The sequence below is a fragment of the Etheostoma cragini genome, chromosome 4 (assembly GCF_013103735.1).
Source record: "Etheostoma cragini isolate CJK2018 chromosome 4, CSU_Ecrag_1.0, whole genome shotgun sequence".
Taxonomy (NCBI): domain Eukaryota; kingdom Metazoa; phylum Chordata; class Actinopteri; order Perciformes; family Percidae; genus Etheostoma; species Etheostoma cragini.
Genome location: NC_048410.1, coordinates 14,810,067 through 14,829,259, shown reverse-complemented (window position 1 = coordinate 14,829,259; position 19,193 = coordinate 14,810,067). Strand labels below are relative to the sequence as shown.

The following is a 19,193-nucleotide window of genomic DNA, read 5'->3' as shown; positions in this document are numbered from 1 at the left end:
AAAACACACAAGGCATTGAAAGGTTACGATTGAAGAATGTGAATATGTACAATGTATTTATGCAGTGTAAGGGAAATGTTCAGATTGTTATAGATTATTTAGTATAGGAAGTAAGACTTGTTTTATTTCCTTTTGTGTGTAAAAAAACAACCTTTTTCATGTTTGATGTGACATTTCTCTGTGTGTTTTGGGTAATTGATGCACTCCTGTGTGTTTGTATGTGTTTGCATTTTTTGTCTATGTGTGACTCTGCAAACCCAGAGAGTTCTCCAAGGAGAGAGAGAAGGCTAAAGCCCGTGGAGACTTCCAAAAGCTGCGTGAGAAGCAGCAGCTCGAGGAGGATCTGAAAGGTTACTTGGATTGGATCACTCAGGCTGAAGACATCGAACCCGACAACGAGGATGAGGCTGACGAGGGGACAAAGCGCAACCGTAAGCACCTTCTCCCATTTCTCCCACAGTAATGCTGCGCTGGTATCACAAGAGCCCTTCAATCCAGCAAACTGATCAAATCTGTTACTGCGGCATCAAAACAAATATCCAGCAGTGTTTATTATTGGGGACTTGAGAGGGTTTTGAACTATAACTCAGAGTATTTTTATATAATCAGAAAATACAAATACATTTTTTTTAAAAGGGGAAAAAGTGGAATAGTTAAACAAAAAAAGAAAGATTTCTCTCAAATGAAAACAAAACAGGTGCTTTTCCTTGCACTCCTGTGTCCATTTGGGTGGAAAGTGCTCTTTCATTCACATTGACCCAGATAACTGGTCATTATATTAAGACAATTCTAGCACAGATACAGTTGGTATTAATTAGGTAGAAAGAAGCTCCAAGCTAAGACGTGCTCCTAATTTATTGACTCGATTTTGCATCAAGTTTTAGCAATCAGTCAAGAAGAAAAATCACCAGAGAGAGAATGTTTTACTTCTCCACCAACAGTGGCATTAATAGTCCATAATGCAATTCATGTAGGTTATTTGTTGGTCTGATTAAGCTTTTCAAAAGTCATTCTGGTTATTGTAGGAAATCACTAACTGAAGCAGAAATAGATGAAGCAGTTTGATGAAACGTGGCTGCAACTAAAATGTCAGGTACACTACAGTAATTGCAAATTTGCACGGTTAACAGTTTCATAACAATTGATGATGGAATTTTTCCCTCAACGACTAGCAACATTATTGATAATATTTGTGCCATAGTCAGTGATACTTTCGTTATACACAATGCTCACACATAGATGAATACCTGCATAACATAGAGGTATCTGTTGACTACTGTTTTGTATATGAAAGGGGACTTTAAGCAGAGCTGTACAGATTGTTAATGTCTTCACGCTCGATCCACGTCACTGATAGAAATGGAGCACGCTGTGAGTACCAATAGAGTTAATCTGAGAACGGTAAAAGGGGGAAATAAAGATTTTACTTGAGCAGTAGAAAAACTCCTAATCCACATCCTCTTTATTTAAGCAGCAGACACGATGCAGCCCATAGAAACTGCGACTGATTCACCTTATAGTTGGAGTCTTTATTTTTATACACTCTGTCTGCTCATTACAATCTCCCGTCATTTCGAATGTACTTTGTCCATTTACTGTCACCTCCCACCTGTCTTTTCCTCTAATCATGCCTCATGTATAAAGTTAGATGTTTAGGCTCCTAGTAAAAGCTGTGGAGGTTCTGTGTGACGAGGAGGCAGGTCCTTACTGCTTTTCTTCAGCATCCATCCTGGCTTTTGGTGTCTGTCGACAATAAATGAACCCCTGCTAACACGTTAACATGTGTATGCTCTGTAAAATGTTAGTGAAGGGCCTCATCACCTGCAGGTGCTTCCAGTGACTAACAGCTTTCCGTGTTGTTCTTCTGCCCTCCTCAGTGTCTGCAGCCCCTGTGACTCCTGCTGCTCTTGTCATTGTTGGATATTGATATTTTGAATACTGTTGTTGTCCTGTGGTGCTTGTCTGGTCTGACCCATTTTGATAGCAGCCCATTCTCGCCCCCCATGTCCCTCTGCTGTGCTGTTGTGTCTGAATGCATGGACTTGCATGCATTACACATGAAGGGGTGACTCTGGCTGACCTTACTGAGAAGAAGAAAGGAAGGTTTGGGTGGTTCAGCCAGTCGTCCGACACTCATGGTAAATCCTGTGCTTTCCCTCCAGTGTTCTCTTGCTCTTGTGTATGTGTACCTGAGTGTGAATGTGGTTGATGCTCAAATTAATCTGATACAGAAAAATGTTTAAGTAATTAGGTCAAAATCTGATTAGACATGATCTTTCAGGAGTTTAGTTTTTTTACGTCAACTTTATTGCCGTTCCAAAAACTGTTGTTATAGGAAGTTGCCTCGACAGACAAGACATTCAAACATTTAACACAGCATTATAAGAAAATATCATATAGAACTAATTCAAATAGAAAAGATAAGCTCAAAAGGAAATACCTTAGAGTGTAGAAGAAAAGGAAACTTAAATAACCTTAAATATAATAACTAATTGAAAGACAACCATGAAATGTCATTTGTCGTCTTTAATCAACATGCTGCTGGCTTGTGTTTCATCTTGTGAGCAAAACAACACACACAATAATCATTTAAACTTTACTTCCGTCAATCAGTGAAGAATCACTGATTTTCTCAAACACTCAGCTGTGTTATTGGTGAACACATCAGGACTTAAAACTAGGTGGTAAGCAGCAGCGGCCTTATAAACCCATTTGGAGCATCCTGAGTGACAGCTGAGTAAGAGCGTGTGTGTGTGTTTGGGTGTTGATGTGCAGCCTAATGTAATACCTCATCACTTTGTGGTTTGCTGTTGTTAAACCCGTTGTGTCCGAGCATCACAGCTTTTTTCAGTTTTTGGTCTCTCCTTTTTTTCCTCCCTGTTTCGTCTAGGATCTACTGGTTTTAAATTAAGAAGCCTTTTATTTTACTCATGAAACAAGTCTTATATGAAATAAAAATCTAACTATTTTTGCTATGATAGCTGGCACGCCCTGATTCCTCTATCCATGTCCCATTTTAAAAGCAGCGACTCAGTATGAATATATATAGGAAACAGGGCTAAACCCAGATCACCACTCCAGCAGTCAGCACTATTTTCAGAGCTGAGAGCTGTCCGACCACTCTGGAATCAAAGCCAACACGTCTACATAAGCTAAGCAGCACACACCATGCTCCCTCATACGAGTTAAAGCACTGAGACGTTTTGCACAGTTAATCATCATCTGTCTGCGCAGACCGTCTTTCCGCAGCGCTGGCAGTACTTTGAGTGTAGTATTTCAAAGACAGCTTTAAGAGCTCTGTCCTCCTCGGCCTGCTCCCCTCTTCCCTCTGCTACTTCATTGTCTGCATCAGTCAGCCCTCATAGAGCAGCTGTCCACTCGCCTGTCCCATGTCAGCTCCCTTTCAGCACTTGGTAAATGATACTAATAATGACAATGATGCACAGCCACAGCGCTTAGCTCTTTCCTTTCTACAAGGTTGAAAGTTTTGAAGCTGCAGCGTGGCTTTGAAGAAGAAGAAAAAATAATTTTGTCACTTCCTTTTTTAAAGTCACTATCAAAATATTGTGATGCAGTTAGTTTTTGGTGTATAACTTTTTTTAATCTTTGCCGATTTGTTTGTTCTTTTAGTGTATCTTTTTTCTTCATTCTATAGAAATGCCTGTCAGAATAGCCTTATGTGATGTCTCCATTTCATTTCTTTAGACACTTCTTCCATCTGGGATGTTCTACACTCCAGTCTATCTAACGGTGTAGAATATTGTGCCACTGTGAAGCACATATGAGTATTTTTTTGTAAATGTCTGCTTTATTTGCTGCTGCAGCAAGCGTTCCACCCAGCGAAACAGAATCTGTGAACACTGAGAATCAAAACGGGGAGGAGGAGAAGACACCATGCTGCGGACCACTGTGGTGAGAACTTTACACAACAAACCTGTTCACAAACAAGATCACAGGTATTACTTTGAATTTTTATACATCAGGTCGCTTTCCCTACTGGTGTGAGTGCTGCTACAGTGGTTTAAAAACCACGTTACAGGTTTTCTATCCTCCGTGCTACTCTCTTTACTTTTTGATTCCTAATTTTTTTAAACAATCAAATGGTTAAAGCAACTCACTTGCTTGTTTATATTGTCTTCCTATGTTTTAATGCTGCTAACGTTTGCGGTTGGACACTTTAACATTGTCATCAATGGACCTCTCCCTACCACTCCATTGCTCCTATCAATCCTTTGCTACATCCTGCATTTATAAACTTTGACAAATTCTTCTTTCTTTCAGTCAAAAAATTTCAAAGTCAAAGTTCAGGTCAGTATCTTTATGGTTCTGTGTTTCTGCATGGTGCATATAGTACAGCTGTCATCATATGGGTCTGTGCCCAGCATTAAATTATACAAATGTTTATTTGTAAGTGCTTGGCTTTCAATTTACTTTATTTTAATAAGACTTTACTGGGGAGGATACATCAACAGCTTTTAGAAAGTCAGCATGTACCATAAGATATTTTTATAGAATAGTCTTACGCAGTATTTTTCAGCTCATTTACTTTACAGTATGACTTGCAAAAAATATATTGATGCAGTTCCCCCGGGACTCCTCCCCCTCCACTCCTCTGCATTCTTCTTATTTATAGAAACAAATGTAGAGTTTACCTTAAACTAAGGGGATTTGTTTTAGTGTTTAGACACTGTAATATATGTGACCAGATTTTGTGTTCTTCTAAATCAATTCATTAGCAAAGTGAGTCACACAAACACACAAATCAGCGTTCTACTTCATACTGACATTGCTTTCTGCTCCTGCAGTCGGCGCTGGCGCCGTTGGAACAGGTTCTGCCGCAGGAAGTGCCGGTTGGCTGTAAAATCGGTGCCTTTCTATTGGTTGGTCATCATCCTGGTGTTCCTCAACACGCTCACCATATCATCAGAGCATTACAACCAGCCAATGTGGCTCACACAAGTACAGGGTATGAACATTTTTGTTGCTTGTTTAAAAGAAAGAAAGTTAGAAAGAAAGTAATTTGATCAGTTTCTTTATACCTCATTTGTCTATTTTGTTTAGTTAGTGGGATATCTTACGTTTTAATAAAACTAAAATTTGTGGAGATTTCACCTATTTTCTCAGTGTTTTGAATAGAAATGTATACAACAAAAATATTAGTGAAGACTTTATATGTTATCTATATTTTTTAAATTTGTTTGTGTGTGCAACTGTTATATTTGTGCAGCCTAAGTTTTCAATCTCTAAGTGGTTTAACAACATGATTCTATACATCATTCATATCTTTTGTAGCAAAATAACCACCTACACTATCTCACGTGCTACCCTTCATGTAACTCCTTATCTTATCTGGGTTACAGATGTGGCCAACAAGGTGCTGCTAGCCCTGTTCACATGTGAAATGTTGGTGAAGATGTACAGTCTCGGGCTACAGGCCTATTTTGTATCATTGTTCAACCGCTTTGACTGCTTTGTGGTGTGTGGAGGAATCACGGAAACCATTCTGGTCGAGCTGGAAGTCATGTCTCCTCTCGGCATCTCTGTGTTCCGCTGCGTCCGCCTGCTGAGGATCTTCAAAGTCACACGGTAAGACTGCTTCCATCTTGTGTGTGTGTGTGTGTGTGTGTGTGTGTGTGTGTGTGTGTGTGTGTGTGTGTGTGTGTGTGTGTGTGTGTGTGTGTGTTCAGTTAATCACCTTTCTTTCTTTCTCTCTACTGCTTTATAGTCACTGGCAGTCTTTAAGTAACCTCGTGGCATCTCTGCTCAACTCCATGAAGTCCATTGCTTCCCTGCTGCTGCTGCTCTTCCTCTTCATCATCATCTTCTCGCTGCTGGGCATGCAGGTGTTTGGTGGAAAGTTTAACTTTGACGAGACCCAGACCAAGAGGAGTACATTTGACAACTTTCCCCAAGCCCTTCTCACTGTGTTTCAGGTATTTACTGTTCAGATTATGACAGAACGGTACAACACAGTCACTCCCATCTGAATAAGCAGAGCATCCATCATTTGCCCATTGGTGCATTCGGGGGATAATGAATTGAACATGCAGATAAAAATGAAAAATGCTGTTGTACAATTGTTTGCACAAACAGATTTAGAATGAATAATGATAAGAGGTTTTACTAACTGTTGAAGGCCAAAAGAAGAGAAACAGAGCTAGAACAATATATCAGTAGGGCTGATAGATCACCTGATTATATAGAAATGCTAAGCTAGGGCTGAGGTCATCGAGCTATAGAGACACTATTATACACTATAACTATTATTATTATTACTATACATAGTTTCTCCACCAGAGAGTGCTGAAAAGTTGATTTTTCATTATCAAATGCCTTGCTTAGTATATATAATATAAGGCAGAATTTCTAGACACAAAATACAAAGACGAACTGACACCCAAGGGAGCACACAGAATGAATAAACAAAGTGCTGGAGTGGGCAGGGCACTGGAATAAAGAGGGAAATACTGATTGGGTAACAAGACAACAAGGGCTGGCAACACAAAGGCACGCTGACAAAGCTAGACACAACACAGGTGTAAAAGGGGAGACATGCTAGGCAGGGACACATAAGGTACACACAGTGCAAGCAGAGAGAACTCAACACAATTAATAAAACAAAGAACATGAAAAAGAAAACACAAAACCTCCAGAACTTTAACACAGTATATTAAACAAGAAGTCTACAAGACCACAGAGCAGGACCATGATAGGATCTGTACCAACATTGTTGTTTATGTGGAAAAAAAATGCTATCAGCCACTTTATCGTTATTAGATCTTTTGAACTCGAACTTGAATCAACTTGAATATTAATAGCAGTATAACAAACCCTGTTTTTGGTTGATCATAAGTAGGTCTTAATGCCTGTTGAGGTGTCCAACCGTCCAATGTGCAGCCATATCTCAACGTACTTATCCATCTGCTTTATCTCTGTTCATGGATAGCAGCTGTAACGGGTTTATTGTGAACTCTCCGCAGGGATTGTGGGATTTTAGCATTTGGGAAAAAGGTCGTCAACACAAACAGGCCCCATATAATTGTCAAGCTTGTCACTACTGTTGATGCATCGCCCATAAAATAAATATAATAATTGATTTTAGATCCTGACTGGAGAAGACTGGAACGCCGTTATGTACGATGGGATCATGGCGTATGGAGGCCCTTCCTCTTCTGGGATGATTGTGTGTTTTTACTTCATCATCCTCTTCATCTGTGGAAACTGTATCCTCTGTCACTGATACAAACACACTTGAAGCTACTGAAACAGTGAATACATGAGTTGACCTACGTTCATCATTGTATGTGATTAAAGCAGTGTTAAAATGCTTTTACAGAGAGAGCTGTCCTTTACTGAACACTTTGCTCAGATATCCTTCTGAATGTCTTCTTGGCTATCGCTGTGGACAACTTGGCAGATGCAGAGTCTCTCAACACAGACGAAGGAGACAAGAAAGGGTAAAAGCTGGATCTGCTACAATGTCTCTCTATATACATATGCTCATATGTACTCTATCATTCAAAACAATATCTGTGTTCATTACAGGGACAAAAAGGAGGATGAAAAAGATGACAAGGTATCCTGACTAACTGAATTTAACAGTAACTTATCTTTACAATTTGAGGAATTATACACACTGGCACACATTTCAAACTTTCTACTCGTCTGTTAGGATGAAGAAGAGGAGATTGACGACACTGCAGCAGAGGAAGAGGATCCAGAAGTTCCATCTGGGCCTCGGCCGGTCATCTCTGACCTAATAAAGAAGGAGAAGATTACTCCTATCCCAGAGGGAAGCGCCTTCTTCATCTTTAGCACCACAAACCCGTATGACACATGTTCACACAGGCTTCACACACATGGACACACACACTCACAGTGCATCATGTCACACTGATGCTTCTTGCTGTGTTGTATTTCCTTTGTCCTCCAGGTTTCGTGTGTTTTGCCACAAACTCATCAACCACCACATATTCACCAACCTCATCCTGGTGTTCATCATGCTCAGTTCTGTCTCACTCGCTGCTGAGGATCCGATCCGAAACTTCTCAGCTCGCAATATTGTAAGTCTACGACCCTTTAATAGAATTGTATTTATGGCTTCTAACAGACTGTGTAGCAAAGATAAGTGGGTCAAGTTACATCATGAAAATATAACTCCTCTTATTGTTAAGTTAGTTCACCATTTTGATATCTGCTTCATAATTCGTTGACCTTACTAGTGGTTTTGCATGTTTTAGCCCATTTGTTATAACTTGCATAGGTTACTTTAATACTGACCATTTTCCAAAGCATTCACCATCTGAGTTTCGACGTTTATTTCTTTCTTTTGAGGAAACATTCATGCTTATGTTTTAGTGAAATTGCAGTTTTTTTTCCATAACAATACATACAGTGTAATTACCAGTTTCTATTTCGACACCGGGAAAAATGCTTGAAAACATGGCCTGTTCAAATTTAATGGTGACGTCTGGCGACTCTGCTCATGCTGGTCTGTTCCAACATTCGTGACTCAGGGGTTAAGGTACCTTAACCTTTTAAATCTAAAAGGTTTAATTCAAATCATCTTATTGACAATGCCGTTTGTCTCATGGAATTGTTTTAACAGCAACACAGCTTGTATTTGCAAGGCGGCTTACACCTCCCAAATGTCAGATTGTCTTTAAATGCATCATAAAGGAGAACTTTTAAGAAATGTTGCCTGCCTTAACTTGAGATCATAATCTGTACAACACAAAAGAAAGCCAGTGATTATTTCATAGTGATGTACTTCATGTCAAGCTAGTGTTAAGTTTTTGAAATACCAAAATTAAATGAATTTTGCTATCTTGCTATCTGGAAGGTTTGACTGTATAGTACACTTTGGCTGACAATATTGGTAATATAAACATTTTAAATTTGTATTTTATAAGCTAAAACAGGCAAAAGCACTGGTACAGTCCTGTAAAATAAACAGTCAGCCAGGGATCTCTGTTTCATTTTCGATGCAACTTCACGATGATATTGCATAATAAAATGATAGACTAGTAAAATCACATTGCACTTTATGAACTAGTCAGTGAATATAGGAAAGTAATAATGTACTGTGGGATGTTTACTCCATCAAATTCTTTTAAAAAAAACCTTCAAATGTTTCTATTTATTTTTGATTCATCCTGTTAACATATGATGTATGAAGCTGCACAATGACCTGTCTTTGTTAAACATGTACGTTGCTTTTTGCAGATACTTGGTTACTTTGACTATGCTTTCACGGCTATCTTTACTGTTGAGATCGTATTGAAGGTAAATGCCATGTGTCCCCTGTCCGTGCTGTGACTAACCATACCCCAATAACACTCCAAACATCTCGTTGCCTTCCAGGTCCTAGGCTATGCAGATTATGTCTTCACTAGTATGTTTACATTTGAGATCATATTGAAGGTAACCCCTTAAATGACAACGAGAGCCTTGCTGCATTTTCTCCTTGTGTGTCACCTGCCGCTCAGTACAACCTGGCTTGTTTGTTTCCTTTCTCTTATTTACTTTTTCTTCACGGCACCTCTTTTAAAAAAGCAAATATTGGAGCTGTTACTATGCACACACTTACACAAACACAAGATTTCTTCAAATTACACTAATCAAAGAACTCATGTTGGGGGAAGGAAACATCACATCTACATTACATTACATACTCACATAGGTGTCACGTCATTCGGGCAGTCATCGCTGAAATGATTTTGATGATGCAGATATTTAAAACATGATGCAACCCTTTCTGCAATGCAACACATTTTATTGAGCTGTTCAGACAGTGTTAAGGCATTGGCTGAAGTTGAGTTCGAGGTAATCTTCAGGGAGGTGTTTGAAGTCAACTCCAGTCAAAGCGGACTTCATGCCTCTCGTACTGACTGCTCTTCAGTTTACCCATAAAAGAGGGGGCAAAACCAACCATGTTCCTGCAGAGCATGGTTCAGTCTGCTTTCCCTGACTGAGTGCATAGAAATGTGGAGTTGTATCTGCACCCATTTGGGCACAAACCTTTCAAGTCCACCACTGGTTTACTTCAAAATGCTCCTTGTTAGCGCTCCTTTCTCTCTGTCTCTCTGCAAGCCTCCACATTTACATGCATTTAGAAAATTAATCCTTTTATTATTTGAAGCAGAGTTATTTTGGCTGTTTTTTCTTCTCTGCCTGCTGAAATCTGAAGTTTTAATTGGGAGCTGCTTCCCCTTATTTTGAACTGTTAAAGAACATAATGGAATGTGCTTTAAGATGACGGTCCACATGAATGTGACAGTAAGGCCATTTCTACTTTCCAATCACTATAACTAAAGCTCTTGCAGGTAGTATACTGACTTCATGGCAACAAAATGCATGTTTTATTGCCTCATCCCATAGTAGATTGTGAAATGAATGACTTACTACTACATTCATGTAGTTAAGGGCTGTGGGGGTGGCGGCGGTAGAACTAGCCTCCTGTTTCACTGCTCTGAGCTCGCCACCCTGAATCAGAGTGATCTAAAAGAGTGTGGAGACGTGTGCGCGTGTGCAAGGTGGAAATTGATGTATGTGAGCATATGTTTTTTCTATTTAAGATGTTCACACTGGACAGTATGTGTGTCTGCTTCTTCTGCAGTTTAACTCTGTATGTGTATGTGACTAATGTGTTTTGGATGAAATATGTGTTTTTTTCTTGTTCATTTAGTCCTCTAACTTCCTCTGTCGTCTCCTCAGATGACAACATATGGAGCCTTTCTACATAAAGGGGCATTCTGTAGGAATTACTTCAACCTCCTGGACCTGTTGGTGGTGGGAGTTTCCCTTGTCTCTTTTGGCATTCAGTAAGTATAATCAAACAAAGACACAATTAGCCCTTTTTGTCCAAATAGTTCTAGGAAAGATGGAGCCACAGGAGCTAAATCAAAAACATCTTCTAAAAACAGACAAAGAAAAATAGACAAATTAGTCAGACTACATGGTTATTTATTTCTGGTTTAGTACTTACTTTAACAGTTCACTTTGTTACACCATGCCCTGCTGTGCCCTTAACTACTACAACTACTATTTCTAGTCACTGTTCCATTATGCCACTGTCGCACTAAATGCTTGCTTTTGGGGGAATTACTAGAATTGTCCTTGTAAATTATAGAGTGTGGTCTAGACCTGCTCTACTTGTCTTGAGATTGAGAGAACTTGTTATGATTTGATACTGGGAATAAAATTGAATTGAATGGTTCTCTCTCTTCCATTACACTTATTTACAAACTCTCTATTTTTTATTTTTAGATTAGTCAGTAAATTGACAACATGACTTTAATTATTTTCAGTAAACATTACAAGAAATGTCCCACTCTTGTCCTGTTGATTCCAGTTGATTCTACTGTTACCCAGTGCTTTCTTATTATAATAAAGCTGTAAAATCATAGCAGCCACAAATTTTATGTTTGAATATTGAACAAAAATCAGCCCTGCAGACTCAGACTGCAGAAGGAGCTGAAAAATAAGTAAAGTCCCTGAGTTCCTGAAATGGTTCAAGGGCTTCTGGAAGAGTTTCTGCAGTGAAACTTGATCGTGTTATTCTGGAATATCTTGCTCCTAAACTGACTGTACACCCATTTGATTTTTTTTTGTTCAGGTCCTCGGCCATCTCTGTGGTGAAGATTCTTAGGGTCCTGCGTGTTCTCCGACCCCTTCGTGCAATCAACCGGGCCAAAGGCCTAAAGGTGAGGCCTCATCTCAAAGTCATCCTGCAGCTTGTTAACAACAATAACCACAATCAGTATAGATGCTACAATCTGTAAACATGTTTATGTTTCTGTCTTACAGCACGTGGTGCAGTGTGTGTTTGTGGCCATCAGAACTATCGGTAACATCATGATCGTCACTACCCTGCTCCAGTTCATGTTTGCCTGTATAGGTGTGCAGCTATTTAAGGTCAGCAGCACTGAGGTTGAAAAGAAGTCTGTCTTACACATGAAGTAAAAGATTAGTATAATACATATATATGTATCCTACTATTCTCTAGTTTTAAAAATATGCATAATTTACCTCCACAGGGAAAATTCTATCGCTGCACGGATGAAGCCAAGTCCAACTCAGATGAGTGCAAGTCAGTTTTACTTGTCTTCACAATTAATTACCTGTAATTATCATCCTAGTTTCAGTTCTAAACTTCCTTGCAACATGCCATTATCTCCTAGGGGCACCTACATCCTGTATAAGGAAGGAGATGTGAACCAGCCAACCATCCACAAACGACTGTGGCACAACAGCGACTTCAACTTCGATAACGTCCTCATGGCTATGATGGCTCTGTTCACCGTGTCCACTTTTGAAGGCTGGCCTTCGTAAGATTCTAACTTTTTAATCTAATTCTTAAAGCTTTGACTTAGTATTATCAACTATGTGTATTTAAAGAAACTGGATCACCTGTTCTCTCTGTTCTCTTCTCTTCTCAGTTTACTGTACAAGGCAATCGACTCCAACAGGGAGAACCTCGGTCCCATTTACAACTACCGCGTGGAGATTTCCATCTTCTTCATCATCTACATCATCATCATTGCTTTCTTCATGATGAACATCTTTGTAGGTTTTGTGATCGTCACATTTCAGGAACAAGGAGAGAAAGAGTACAAAAACTGTGAACTCGACAAGAACCAGGTCAGAGTCAGCAGGTTCACGCAATATGGGTGTATGGAAGTTTGTTTGTGTTTGGTCAAAAGCTAAAGAAAAGTTAAGGAGACTTTAAAATGTACTAATTTTTCATTCCACAAAAAGCTAATAGTGTCTTGAATTAAGAAGCCGAGGTATGATTTGCATCAGCACTAGTCATTGCAGCTTACAAATATCCCAGTTGGCAGACTTGATTAATTATCACCATTACATTCTTAACATCAGTTAAATAGTCTATGTTGGACTGAAATCAATGTATTACGTGTGTCATTAACTGAGCATTAAAACCAGCTTTGTCTATTTCTGCGCAGCGTCAGTGTGTGGAGTACGCTCTTAAGGCACGTCCGCTGAGGAGGTACATCCCTAAGAACCCGTACCAGTACAAGTTCTGGTATGTGGTGAACTCAACTGGCTTTGAGTACATCATGTTTGTGCTCATTATGCTCAACACGCTCTGCCTGGCTGTGCAGGTAAGAAGTTGCACTAGATTTACACTGCTGAAACACACCAGTTCTGTGACAAAAACCTTTTTTTAAATCTGTTACTTGATTGTTAATGTTTCTTTAGTTTGAAAGCAGAGGTTAAGAAAAGGTTAATAGAAAAATATTTTCATCAGGACAGATAGGCTACATTAGTCTCTATAAACGTTATTTTGTCATCAGTATCTTAACTGCTAGCTTTCTTTCTGCCTGCCTAACTACATACTTACTTAAGCAGTGCAGTTTTTCTTCCATGTACTGTGTACAATTAAAAATGTTTGATTTTGGCTCCTCTTGTAGTATTATTAACAAATAATAATTAACAACTTAACCTTTAGAATAATTTGAAGTATACTGTAATCACATAAATAATATACACTTAGTGGTTTTTCTATGTACTATTTTACATTCTTATTGTGCAGTGTTTTTGTGTGTTTAGTATCTTTCTAACCAGAGTCTTTGTTTTGTCTAAAATAAATTAAGTGCATATCAAAATAATAGCAGTTCCCCTTTCTTCAATTTTCTTCAACCTTCTCTTCATCTCTTTTCTGCAGCACTACGGACAGTCAGCGCTCTTCAACTATGTAATGGACATTCTTAATATGGTCTTCACTGCTGTCTTCACTGTGGAAATGGTTCTCAAACTCATCGCTTTCAAACCCAGGGTGAGTTGGCCCGCAAACGTCTTCATTGACAACCACTATCATCAAACTTTTGGCAAGAGAAAAAATAAGTGTATTTCCTAAAATGTTGAACTTTTGCTTAAATGTTTAAAGAATGGAGCACTGTAGAGGCAGTGACTGTTTTTTTTTTTTTCATTTTCCAAACATTTTCCCTGTCCGGCCAACAGCTCTGTGTTGCAAAAAAGGACAGGATGCTAGTAAGAGACACAGTGTGGGGTGCAGTGCTGACTTTCTTTTTCAATAAAATGGCACAAAATGGTTGTCAAGTTCTTGGCAGCAGTGTTTCTGCATGTAGTATTAGTATCTGATCTGCTGCTCAACCACAAGCTTTAGAAATCAATACACTATAACCATTTGCCACTCAGCTAAAAAAGCCAAAAAGGGTTCCTGTGTGTTTTATATTACCAGAATAAGTGTATATACATATCAGTATAGAGTAAAGACTTTTTTGTTTTTGCTGATCTCACATCCAACTTGCCCACCACTCGCTCCAACTCACTCAGGGCTATTTTGGGGATGCCTGGAATGTGTTCGACGCCCTGGTTGTGATGGGCAGCATAGTAGACATTGTTCTCAGTGAGATTGATGTAAGTAAAGCTCAGCTACAGCGTGCCCCGCCTCTCTCTGTCCTCTCTCTGTTCGGGCAACCTCGGCCCACACTGCAGGTTTACATGGCAGGACTCTGATTTCTGGCTTTTTATCTGATCAATCTTAATACTTTATCTTCTTTTTTCTCTCTTTTTGTCCTCCCCTGACCCTGCCATTTCATCAAATTCACTCTTCTGATCATGTCCGATTCTGTTACCTTTTCCTTCTCTGGTCTTTCTCTTACTTTCCCATCTTTACCCTTACATGTAACGCCATGCATTAACAGCACTATTTCGCTGATGCTTGGAACACATTTGATGCCTTAATTGTTGTTGGTAGCGTCGTCGATATTGCTATCACTGAAGTTAATGTAAGTACTACTCTCGTCTGCCTTCCCAGTTGAACTGAAGCCTTGCAGGAAAGCCACATGGCAATTGCCAGAATTAATCTCAACCTCTAGTGCAGTGGATGCCAACCTTTTTGTCTTTAAGACCCTGAAAATGAAACATTGCCCTCTTGACAAGAGTTGAGAGCTGATCAATCGATGAGTGGGCTTTTCTTCATTAGCGTGTATGGTTTTAGCCTCCACTTTAAAATATTATTGGATAAATTTAGAGCTTCCATATATATCACGCTAAACCATTGCATTGTTATATGTTGAAAGGTTTTAATAGTTGTCAAGGTGCCATTGGCTTATTCTGTATAGCTTCAGTTTGACCTTCATTTATGACCTGTTGTTAGTGCTACATCTACAGCACAATGAGTTACTAAAGTCTGTCTTGTTTGAATTTTGCCTATGCTAAATGCTCTATCGTCAATTTGTTGCAGAACTCTTTGTTGCAGGAATCATAACAAAATGTGTGATGAACGTGTTGATTATTAACCCTTTGGACACAGCAGTGAAAACACGGGTCAAAAACAGGAGTCTATCCCATTTCTTTGTGAACTGAGGCTTGTATTTGGTTCAGAGCAGAATGATTTATGATGTGGTTGTCTAATTCTTACTCTTGTTCATTTTGTTTCCATAGAAACTTGTAGAGGCAAGTATGGATATGAACTAAAATGTTGTGTGTGTGTGTGTGTGTGACCTAATGTTTATAACAACTTTATCTGCGTTACCCCTTTACAGTGGATTAAAAACTAGATTGGTCATTGAATGTTGTTGAACATTCAATGTTAGTAATTTAGAGTCGCATAGATTTTATTTTATAGTCAGACTATTTCAGTACTTATCAAAGTCAGTCGCTTTGACAATTAATGTCAAGGCTCCATAGAATAGTGGATGACTGCTTCTCTACATTAACCAACTACAAAAATATTCTTCTCTTTATTGCTCTTCAAAAAAAACCTTAAAACAAAGAGAAAATGTCTGTGATCCACTTTGTTGTGCTTTGAGATTAACTGTTATATAAATGGTAAAGATAGTCAGATTTGTAGTCCAAGATACAAACAAAAAAAGGAATAATTACTCACGGCTTCACCACTCCTTCCCCATCCTGAGTGCTCTCATATCTGAGCTGCAGTGCTGTTTTTCTGGAGTTATAGTTCATTTTTTCTGTGTTTTCTCAATTTGTGTTCCTAAATGTGTGTCTGCATGAATGTATAAACAAGCACTAACTTAATTTAAAACATACAGTGGTGGTGGTGTGTGCAGGTTATTATTGTTATGCATGTGTGTTTTACATACATGTTTATACAGTTCTTTAAGGTGTGCTGTATGTATGATCATGTGTGTGTTGTTATTGTTGGGGACATAATGTTGATTTCACAAGGACTTTTAAAGTTGTTCTTGTGAGGCGCCTTGCATCCATCATTTACATTTATTTTGTTTGCATTGCATGTTGTTGTTGCTGTTTGTGTCATACAGCAAACTAACTAGATCAGATATTAAACTCAACATTTGAAGCTGATCTACAATGGGTTTGCATTTTGATTTGATTTTTGCTAATTGCTTGCCATCTCTGTAATGAGCTGCGTCACTGTTTAGTTTCTAACCTGACTACCCTGACCTTTCCAAATGCATGCTGGGAAGCATCAGCCATTTACCTCACTCCCTAACATCCTTTCCATGTCCCGCTTCTCACAGATGGCGCTCGGCCAGCAGCCCCATTCCCCTCCGGTTAGTTTTTTTCCATAGAGCCGTGTGAAGTTTGTCCTTTCTCTCTTGCCATACTCATGCCCTTAATCTTTACCTCCAAACAGAATGGCCCTGGAGCTCAGAGCTTGGAAGTATCCATCCTACACAACATTAAGGACAGTTTTAATATAGCCTTTGTGAAGCTCAATCCACTTTTAAAGCAGGAAAATCGTGATGAGATTTTTAAGAAATGCCATCGTTTACTTTCCTTAAAGTTAGAATAAGCTTCAGTCACAGTCCTATGCTTCAGTCACAGAAAGAATGGTCAGCATCTTTATTACCATACTAAGAATCTGTGAAAAAAAAAATCCTCAGCAAGTCGGAAGACATTGGATTAGTCCAAATGTTTGTACATTTACACTGATGGTGGTGTAATACAGCTGAGTTTGAGGTTCTTTGATGATCTTGTGTTTGTGTCTCTGTGAGTGATTGTCTCTGTGTTTTGTTCTGTCTTCCTGTAGTGAGCTCTTAAAGCTCAGAATGGAGCTCATGTGTAGCGCAGGTGTGTAGACTCCAGTCAGGTGCATGAACAGTAACTACTTTCTCTACTCTTCACAACTCTCCGCCTTTACTCTTCGTCTGTTCCAATATGACTCAACTCGTCTGGTTTTATTTCCTATGCCAGTATTGGTATCTATCTCTGGCTTTCTCCTTCGCCCTCTCTGTCTTCCTCTCTCCCTTTCTGTTGTTCATTCACCTCTTTTGGCACCGGACTGTGAGAGCCCCCTGCTATGGCGGTTTTGTTGCAGGGCACTACTGACTTGCATGAGTTGCTGCATTGCTATGAGTTCACAAAAGGCTCCTTATCATCCAAATGTCTTGCATTTGCGTGCAGTGCTTTCGCAGCAACGTGGCAATGCTGAACGCATGCTCCATCAAGGCTGTGGCCAGGATTACCTAAAGAACCTCCTCAAGCTAATTCTACATTTTTTTATTGTTTCTGCTCATTCACCTCATATTTACGGTTTGTGGAGGATCATACTAAGGGATTTGAAATAAGCCATTTACGTCTGAAGTATCTTTTATTTCCAGTACTAAGCCTTCTGATGTGTCAAATTAATCTCATTCTTTTGCACACAAAAAAATCACATTTTCAATATACAGGTTCAATCTAACCGCCACCATGATTGATTTTATTTTGCACCAGGACATTTACGGTTTACAAAATGTTATACTGCTGATATCCTGTAATTTATAGTTAAGACTAGAATCACAAACAATATCTGTGTATGGGTTTGGATTTGTGTGGGCAATCAAATTATTTTATTATGCTCAATCTCTTTTTGGTCAGCAAGCATTTCCATCTCGGCCACTGAAAAATACTTGGTTTACAAAAGAAAAATTGCAACCCTGAGAGATTGCAGCTGTCTTACATGTACTCCAGTCTTTTTAATGGGTGCCATTATTGATGCACACAATGTATGATTTTTGTCCAGTTAAGTAATACGTTGACGTGCCTGAATCCGATAAACAGGAAATACTAAAAATTAGCTATGAGTTGAGGCTCTGTAAGAATAGCAGACAGTGCTTTTTTAATGACACAAATTCATAACCATTGTTACGTCAATCAGTTACCTTTCATTAACATGTTCTGAAGCTAAGCAAAGACATCTTAACCATAAAATCCATTCAATCTCATCAGTAATGACCATTACACCGGGGGAGTGATAAAGTTGTGTGCCAGTCTTACATGTTACTAAGTTGATAAGTAATTTCATGTTGTTCGTCAGTCTCACATGCAAGCATAGGAATGTAAAGCTGTAAACCTGTGGCAGTCCTTTTAAGTGTTAGGATTTATGTAATGTCTGTCATTATATTACGTTTACAAAGACATGATACATGAATACATGAATGTCTGTCTTTGTCATAGTGAAATAATAAGACAGTTTTGTCCCGTCAATGAGAAGAGTATAGTGACTTTGTTATGTCTGCGTCTTGAGTGACGTGTGCTGGCATTGTGTGATAAAGACGTTTCCAATGTAATGTTTACGTGTTTGGTCCAATGTGTGTGAGAGCTGCGGGCTCTCTACAAGTCATTAATACAGGTCTTTGATTTTAAAGCCAACGGAGACTCCTCAGGTGGATGAGCAGGGGGTAAGATGCTCCGTCCCCAACCCCCCAACCCCTCCCCTTTAGGGCCATGACATGTTTAGATCTGCATCTCTTTGTTTGGTATTTTTCATTTACACCTCCTATAATCTATTGCTTATTACTATTTCATTAATTCCTCATGGTATGTTCCCATTCTCTGAATTTCATTCATTTGTTTGTTTTTTAAATTTGCTTTTTTTTTTTTTGTTGATCTTTTTCCTAAATGTCTGAAGCTATTTCTAAGGAGAGTGTGTCACTCAAACGTGACGCTGTGTGTCCTTTTAGATGGGAGGGGTTTGTGCCGCTCCTCACGTTTGTGCTGTTGACAATACAAAATGGTCTCTGCCACCATTCTTGCGTAGGCTAGTGACCCATGGATGACACCTGGTGATCAGGTCACCCAGTTCTGACCTGTGAACCTCCTGGCCGACCCGTTCGGGTTGGCCCCACTGTGACTCCGCATGCAGTGACTCTGGACTGAGGGTGCCATGCTTTTTCTCCAGCATGCCTGCCTCCTTGCTTCTTACCCTGTAGGTCTGTAAAGTCACAGGGCTCCTTACA

General features: G+C 39.2%; 1 protein-coding gene across 17 annotated transcripts in view; it reads left to right on the top strand.

Annotated features, from left to right (window-relative positions):
- Positions 1-19,193, top strand: part of cacna1da (calcium channel, voltage-dependent, L type, alpha 1D subunit, a) — a 60,749-nt gene that overhangs the window by 29,359 nt on the left and 12,197 nt on the right. For 5 of the 17 annotated variants that reach the window (XR_004656181.1, XM_034868189.1, XM_034868187.1 and 2 more), the window contains exons 9-32: positions 262-431; positions 2,064-2,138; positions 3,825-3,912; positions 4,282-4,308; positions 4,806-4,966; positions 5,361-5,586; positions 5,726-5,933; positions 7,103-7,223; positions 7,370-7,457; positions 7,546-7,576; positions 7,673-7,827; positions 7,934-8,063; positions 9,364-9,423; positions 10,717-10,823; positions 11,618-11,705; positions 11,809-11,916; positions 12,039-12,091; positions 12,183-12,329; positions 12,441-12,642; positions 12,966-13,124; positions 13,688-13,798; positions 14,691-14,774; positions 15,433-15,444; positions 18,603-18,635. Coding sequence is in view for 16 of the 17 variants with exons in the window: in XM_034868189.1 (XP_034724080.1) it covers positions 262-431; positions 2,064-2,138; positions 3,825-3,912; positions 4,282-4,308; positions 4,806-4,966; positions 5,361-5,586; positions 5,726-5,933; positions 7,103-7,223; positions 7,370-7,457; positions 7,546-7,576; positions 7,673-7,827; positions 7,934-8,063; positions 9,364-9,423; positions 10,717-10,823; positions 11,618-11,705; positions 11,809-11,916; positions 12,039-12,091; positions 12,183-12,329; positions 12,441-12,642; positions 12,966-13,124; positions 13,688-13,798; positions 14,691-14,774; positions 15,433-15,444; positions 18,603-18,635 (2,644 nt within the window). In the remaining variant the exon portion in view is untranslated. Of the gene's footprint in view, positions 1-261; positions 432-2,063; positions 2,139-3,824; positions 3,913-4,281; positions 4,309-4,805; positions 4,967-5,360; positions 5,587-5,725; positions 5,934-7,102; positions 7,224-7,369; positions 7,458-7,545; positions 7,577-7,672; positions 7,828-7,933; positions 8,064-9,225; positions 9,286-9,363; positions 9,424-10,716; positions 10,824-11,617; positions 11,706-11,808; positions 11,917-12,038; positions 12,092-12,182; positions 12,330-12,440; positions 12,643-12,965; positions 13,125-13,687; positions 13,799-14,690; positions 14,775-15,432; positions 15,445-18,602; positions 18,636-19,193 lie in introns of all 17 variants that reach the window. The other 12 variants (XM_034868193.1, XM_034868190.1, XM_034868197.1 and 9 more) reach the window with 10 other exon arrangements.